Source organism: Sinocyclocheilus grahami, unplaced genomic scaffold (assembly GCF_001515645.1).
Source record: "Sinocyclocheilus grahami isolate Dianchi unplaced genomic scaffold, SAMN03320097.WGS_v1.1 scaffold551.1, whole genome shotgun sequence".
Classification (NCBI taxonomy): Eukaryota; Metazoa; Chordata; class Actinopteri; order Cypriniformes; family Cyprinidae; genus Sinocyclocheilus; species Sinocyclocheilus grahami.
The window spans coordinates 389,173-396,313 of NW_015505730.1; the positions used below are offsets into that span (position 1 = coordinate 389,173).

Genomic DNA, 7,141 nt, shown 5'->3' on the forward strand with positions numbered 1-7,141 from the left:
CGGTTTGGAACGACATGAGCGTGAGTGAACGACAACATTCATATTTGGGTTAACCATTGCTATACTCAAATAACTGTTTGGCCTTTCGGTCTATTTCTCATAGAAAGCTTCAAAAGATTTAGCCCATAGCGCACAAGTAATATGGATACCTTTTAATGAGCTTTCCTTGTTCTTTGTGAAGATACACAAGAGTCATATAGGTTTGGAATGATGTGAGGGTGCGCAAATGACAAAAGTAGGCCTATTGGTTAAACTGTTATTAAGCATCTCATAACCACAGCTAATGCACCCAATCAAAACATTTGTGTGATAATTTTTATAAATGTCATTTATTTTGTGATCCAGTATAAACAGAGAACCTTGGAGGAAAAAGTTATACGGTCCAATAAATGGAGTTCCGATAAAGACAAAGAAGTTTGGTGGAAAGCACTGCTTAGAGAAAGAGCGTCCTGGCTATGACAGATACACCGATACACAAATCTTCAGAAATGGATGAATGACTATTTGTATCCTTTCGTCAAATGTTCATCGGTTAGTACCTAATGAATCAAGAATGGAATGAAAACATCCACATGCAGAGCCACGGTAAGCTAAGAAACGTCTATTCTGTTTGTTAGATAAAAACCGAGATGAGTTTTGTAGGAAACTTTGATGTCGTCCACTTAAATATAAATTATCTGGAATATACAAAAAAGCATTTACATATACATTTGTTTTCACTCAGTCTCAGAGCTCCACGTGTCCCTTTAAGCAGTACATCTATTTGCACCTCAAGAAATGACAAGCTACTTTCATCGCACCATTCCCACATGGCATTTAAAAAAATGCAGAGCTCGTAGCCCCTACATTAGCAGAGGTCACACACGCAGACGCACACACACACACACACACACACACACACACACACTGTATTGCCTTGAAACAATGAGGAACAGCATATGGCTGTTATAATATGGAACATGGAAGCAATAAACTTGCACCAGCTACCCAAACCCCAGCATCCTGCTTGACTAACCGTTCACAGCCCAGGCGTCCAGCACTTTTCTAAGTAGTTAACGCGAAGAAATATGTATTAAGGCTTTTCTGAGGACCTGAGGATTTCAAAAACACAATGAGGCACAAAAAAGGCAAAGAAGAGCTCTAGATACGACACACACACAGATAAATGGAAGATGATGGAAAAAAGAGATGGTCAATGTCAACGCCTGGTGTCCGTTTGCTGCTGATCAGTAAGGAGGGAGGTGACAAAGACGCCAACGTCCGACTTGGCCTTGTAGCAGCATTCTCTCGAGTTTCTGGTCAGGATGCTTTCTGTCGTTGTTCACTTTCTTCCAGATGTGGTTTCAGTGCAAGTATTCCCATGTCATAAACAGTAAGAAGTCCTTGGAGATTCTTAGCTTGTAAGTGCGTGTGACCCTCAGAGGACCGTCATATTGTGATGATTAGTTGGTTTTCAGCCAAATATGTCTTGCTCTAAACTATTAAGTTTCAGACACCTGCATTCTCTTACAAAACATTGTACAAGACATGCATCTAAAGCAGTTCCTATACACACCCGGCGTACTGTAATAGGAACATACAGACCGACTGGATCAAACAAAAAAGGAAAAAGCTAAGATATGTCATACATACAAAAGAAGCATGTGACATTTTCCTCATTTTTTTTGTTCTTTTTTTTTTTCTTTAAAGCTGCTTTGGTAACATCAAATTCAATCCCATCAGCCTTCAATCTTTTTCGAATTGGCTAGCGAACCACACACCCGTTTTTTTCTTTTCTTTTCTTTTTATCCCAGTATTATGGTTCACGTAGGTCCTCTGGTTTGTATGAATGGGTTTTCATCGATCTGTCTGAGTCACTTTTCTCAGTCTCCTCTCGAGGAAGAACGTTTCGTCTGAAGTCAGCGGCCTGCGCTGTGTTCTGTCATAAAGATGTGCGAGCTGTGAGGGAGAGAGCTATTGTACTGAGAGCAGAGAGAGTGGACACACTGGAAGCCGAGCCGATGGCATTGGGACCTGAAAGAGAATGAATCGGCAAATGAATGAAATGAAGACAAAATGGTGCAGTGCTAAAATAAACAAGCACACGGCTTAACATCACAGTCAAGAACTCAGTGATGCTTCAATTGTTGGAGTTTTAAAGGTGAAGAGTTTCAGAGGAACAATTTGTAGGAGCTCAAATTATATATTGTATTATATTATATTATAACTAAGATTTATTATTCAGCATGACACATTAAATTGATAATAAGTGGCAGTAAAGACATCTTCATTGCAATAAAAAAACGTTCTATTCATCAAATGAAAAAAAGCATCGCAGTTTCCACAGATTTATTAAGCTGCACAAGTGTTTTCAACATTGATAAATAATAGTAAGAATAAATGTTTCTTAAGCATAAAATCAGCATATTAGAATGAGTTCTGAAGGATCATGTGACACTAAAGAATGGAGTAATGATGTTGAAAATTCATATTCATATATTTCTGCTCGCATAATAAAATCACTTAATTAATATTTCATGTCCATTCATTAATTTATTTGATGAGCAGTAATGTAATCTTCAGGATAATGTACAGTCAGCCAGTTATTAGCGCAAAATAAATCCCTTCAGGCTAATTCAATTCTGATCGCCCTGTTGAATTTAATTATGTGATAATGACCGGCTGATTGTACATCATCTCTTAAATATTATATTTATTTATAATGCATTCTATTTCTAAAATTGTAAGCTTAAACCATTTCCTTCTTAAATAAAATATAGTCTAAAATCTAAATGGAATTAAAAATAAGTCAGTTAGCAGAGGATGATCTACCTGCTATTTTGGGAATGGTGATCTGCCGGCTGCTGCTGCCTTCCCCTCCTTCTCCAAAAGGTCTGATCTGGATGATGTACTCCTCATCCATGGGCAGCGAGAGCTCCACTGAGGTGGTGTTGGTCTCCATAATGCTGGGCCTGCTGAATTGGTTCCGCTTATACAGTACCTACAACACAATTACAATTTTAAACAATTACCTCAATTTACATCGTTCCACTTGTTATATGCGATATGGAAATGTAGATACACTCTTAAAAATAAAGGTGCTTCACGATGCCATAGAACAACCTTTTTGGTTCCATAAAGAACCTTTAAAATCTGAAGAACCTTTCTGTTTCACAAAAGGTTCTTTGTGGCGAAAGAAGGTTCTTCAGATTATAAAAAGGTAAGAAAGAGATGGAACCTTTGACTGAATGCTTCTTTGTGGAACAAAAAATGGTTCTTCTATGGCATCACTGTGAAGAACCTTTCAAGCACCTTTATTTTTAAGAGTGTAGCATAGGAGCTGATGGGCAATCAGTCCGAATCACTCAATTTAAAATATTTTGAACTCTAGTTATAAGCAAAAAAGGTTTTTTACACCAGCTTGCAAATATTTAATATAATAGCTTTTATACCAGGATTGTTTGCAATGAAATTCCACTAAAACAGTATAAGCCAACCAATAGATGCTTTGTGACATGATAGATGTTTGAGTCATTGTCATACACTTATCAGAGCATTTGGTGGCGCTAAAGCACTGAAAGCTGTTTAATCATTGAGCAATAAGGTGCTGTGTCATATTGTGAATGTATTTATGGCTAAAGAGAGTCGTTAGGCAGGCTAAACAGCAGACAAAGTTGTGCAAGAAGATCTGGCTTACCTTGTATCCCATGACCTCGGATTCATTTTCCAGAGGTTTCACCTGTTCCCAGTTGAGAATGATTTTAGAGTTTGATGCATTCCACATGACTTTTGAGGGCGGCTGGCTGGGGGCTGGATGAAGACATAGAAACTTTAAAACAGTGATCTAATACAAGAAGTGTTACTACCCTTAAACTTCGAAGCTTAATCTATTTAAAAAGAAAAAAAAGTTACTTACGAGGCTTTTTGGTGGTAACATTGACTGCTGGACTTGGTGGTCCTGTTCCTGCTGTGTTGTAGGCCCTCACTGTTATGTAATAGGTGGTACTTCCTTTTAAGCCCTGAATAATGGCCAACGTCCGGTTTCCTACTGTCCTTAGCACACTAGCTGTGTCTTCTTTCTCATTCTTCTCCCAGTATCTCAACTACAGAGAAAGACAAAACAGAGTCGCTCAACTTTAAACTTTAATAAACTCAGAGCAATATCATTTGAAACTAGTGGGAGAAAGAATTCATTTGTAATTTTTTTTGTGGCATATCTGAATTCCAGGCTATCTGCTTATAGGTGCTTTGGTTGCTCAGCCACTGAAGTGTGGCAGTATTGAAATGAACCTGTCATAGGCAAATCATCATGAGCAATGCTTCCCAACTGTCAGGTTGACCGATTTTCCTTTTCCCTCTAAATGGACAGTCTAAGCTGAAGAGTCAGAGATAGATGATGATATAAAACTAATTTGAATTTCTTCCACAACTGTTTGCAGAGAACAAAAGGTCTCAGTGCTTTATATTTATGATTTTTGCAAATGACTTACCTCAAACTAAATTCTGTTGCTAAACAAGTAACAAGCCTGCATTATAAGGTTTATAGACCGTATAAACAGTACTCTGTAAGTTTTTCTCCATAGAGATTTTTTTTTCAGGATTAACATATATTTCTGCCATGTGCAAAACGGCTTTTATTTGCCAAACCTAAGAACTACGCTACCCATAATCCTGTAGAGACATCCTGCAATCACAGAATCACAGAAAAACCTCTCTCACTTACTAACGCTCACAAACTTATTATTAATATTTAATATTGTTCAAATGTTTGAGGTCGGTATTCACCAAGGCAAGTGAAAATAGTAAGTTTGTGAAATATTATTATAATTAAATGTAATTTATTTTGTGTGATGGCAAAGCTGAATTTTCAGCATCATTGCTTCAGTCTTCAACGTCACATTATCCTTCAGAAATCATTCTAATATGCTTATTTGCTGCTCAGTAAACTTTTTTTGTAACTCTTTTTTAAAACACACACACACACACACACACACAGGTTTGTTTTTGTGAAAAGTGGGGACATCTCATAGGCGTAATGGTTTTTATACTGTACAGACCGTATATTCTATTGCCCTACACCAACCCTACCCCTAAACCTACCCCTCACAGGAGACTTTGTGCTATTTCAGATTTTCAATACACTCCATTCTGTGTGATTTATAAGCGTTTTGAAAAGTGGGGACATGGGGTAATGTCTTGAAAAGTCACCTTCTCCTTGTAATACCTATGTCATACCTTTGTCATTATACAAATTTATGTCCTCATTTGTCACAAAAACGCGCACACACACACACACACACTTTGTAAAATTACAAATGTCTTTACTGCTACCTTTAAACAATTTAATTTGCTGTTGCTGAATAAAGCTATTCATTCTTTAAAAACACTTGAGCAGTAGTGTAATTGTATATATTGAACTAAATGTAAAATACAGTTTTTATTCAATTTTTTTTTACCACATTATGAGCTAATCAATGTTAATTATGTACTTATGTCAACAACAGATTTATTTTGTAAGATTTAAAGGGAAATAAAAAAAAACTGTTTCTTTATAGCTCAGTAATTAGAACAATTAACCGATATTTACATTTGAAGATAATGTAAGTGATTCCTTCAAGTTTTATTTATGTTCATTCTAAAAAACGGTCATAATGATTTTAATGTTAAAGTTTTTTAAAAATCATGATGATATAACACCAAAAAATGAATGCAACATTAGTGTACCTCGTAGCCGAGAACACGTTTCTTGCTTGTGCTCCAGGGAAGGGCCTTCCAGGACACCTCAACGTCAAACGCTGAAAGACTCTTGGCTCTGAGTCGACTGGGTGCCCTTCCAGGCTCTGGATTCGAAGGAGAAATTCTTCGATTAGACCGTTTCATTCAACAAATGTCTTCAAAGTCCAACTCTTTTTGAAAAACAAGGCAGACCATGATTAATGGGTTCTGGCACAACACACTTCAGTTAACTTGGCTCCTATTAACTGCCTGCTAAGCGTTCCACAGCAAAATGTCAAAAGGTACATTCGACATTAATTTCTCTGTTGCACGCAACCAAACGCTACGGTTAATGTGACTGACCCTCCTCAGCAGAGTAGATGGTGACCATGGGTCCAAAAGGTCCTTCCCCCTTGTTATTGTACACCCCCACTTTGACTTGGAATGGAGAAAAGGGTAAAATGGTCTCGTTTTTGAAGACGTATTTGGAGGCTTCAGGAGAGGGAACTGCCGCCTGCATCCACCCGGTGGCACCAAAGGGCCGGAAAGCAACGACATAGCCAAACCCTGCTCCATTCTGGAGCTCTTCAGGAACAGGCTGCAACCCACAAACAAAGCACATACATCTACAATACACGACATAACCTTTATTATGACTCCTATTCAAAATATTATCTATATATATATATATATATATATATATATGCACATAACAGACAAAAACAACAACGTTTTGGACATGTACCATGGTAATGTCATCTAAACGTCATGGTTTTTCTATCTGGGTAACCATGAAACTTGTTTGTAAGGTGTGTTTTCTATTAACTCAGGGGTTTACGCACAAACACTCTTTAAATACTGTTCAAAAGATTTGGGTCTGTAATTATTTTCGCATAAATGAATGTTTTTATTTTTCTGGGATGTATTGAATTAATCAAAAGTGACTGTAAAACATTCATAATGTTACAAAAGATTTTTCAAATAAATGCTGCTCTTTTGAATGTTCTATTCATCAAAGAATCCTAAAAAAATTATCATGGTTTACATAAAAATATTAAGAAGAAATTTATCTTAAGCAACAAATCGTCATATTAAAATGATTTCTGAAGGATCATGTGACATTGAAGATCGGAGTAATGATGACTGCTGAAAATTCAGCAAATGTAATTAAAAAAAAATCTATTAAAATAGAAAATAGTTATTAACATTGAAGTCAACATGCAGCCTTGGTGAGCATAAGAAGAAGTATATTTATTTATATATTAACATTTATATTTTTATATATTTTTTCCTTTTTCACAATTTTTTTATCAGCTTTTTTGCCTTTTACAGTTCACTTAAATGGCCCTGCTGTTTTTAAAATAATATTTTAAAACAGAACACTGTTATTTAAAATAGTAACAATATTTCACAATATTACTGTTTTTACTGTATTTCTGATCAAATA

General features: G+C 36.3%; 1 protein-coding gene across 1 annotated transcript in view; it reads right to left on the minus strand.

Annotated features, from left to right (window-relative positions):
• cntn4 (contactin 4) overlaps positions 1 to 7,141 on the minus strand; it is a 141,781-nt gene continuing 134,640 nt past the window's right edge. The window contains exons 16-21 of the mRNA XM_016238920.1: positions 6,058 to 6,339; positions 5,704 to 5,819; positions 3,896 to 4,082; positions 3,677 to 3,789; positions 2,812 to 2,980; positions 1 to 2,013 (exon numbers count right to left, since the gene is read on the minus strand). Of these exons, the coding sequence (XP_016094406.1) occupies positions 1,922 to 2,013; positions 2,812 to 2,980; positions 3,677 to 3,789; positions 3,896 to 4,082; positions 5,704 to 5,819; positions 6,058 to 6,339 (959 nt within the window). The 3' untranslated portion in view covers positions 1 to 1,921. The remainder of the gene's footprint in view (positions 2,014 to 2,811; positions 2,981 to 3,676; positions 3,790 to 3,895; positions 4,083 to 5,703; positions 5,820 to 6,057; positions 6,340 to 7,141) is intronic.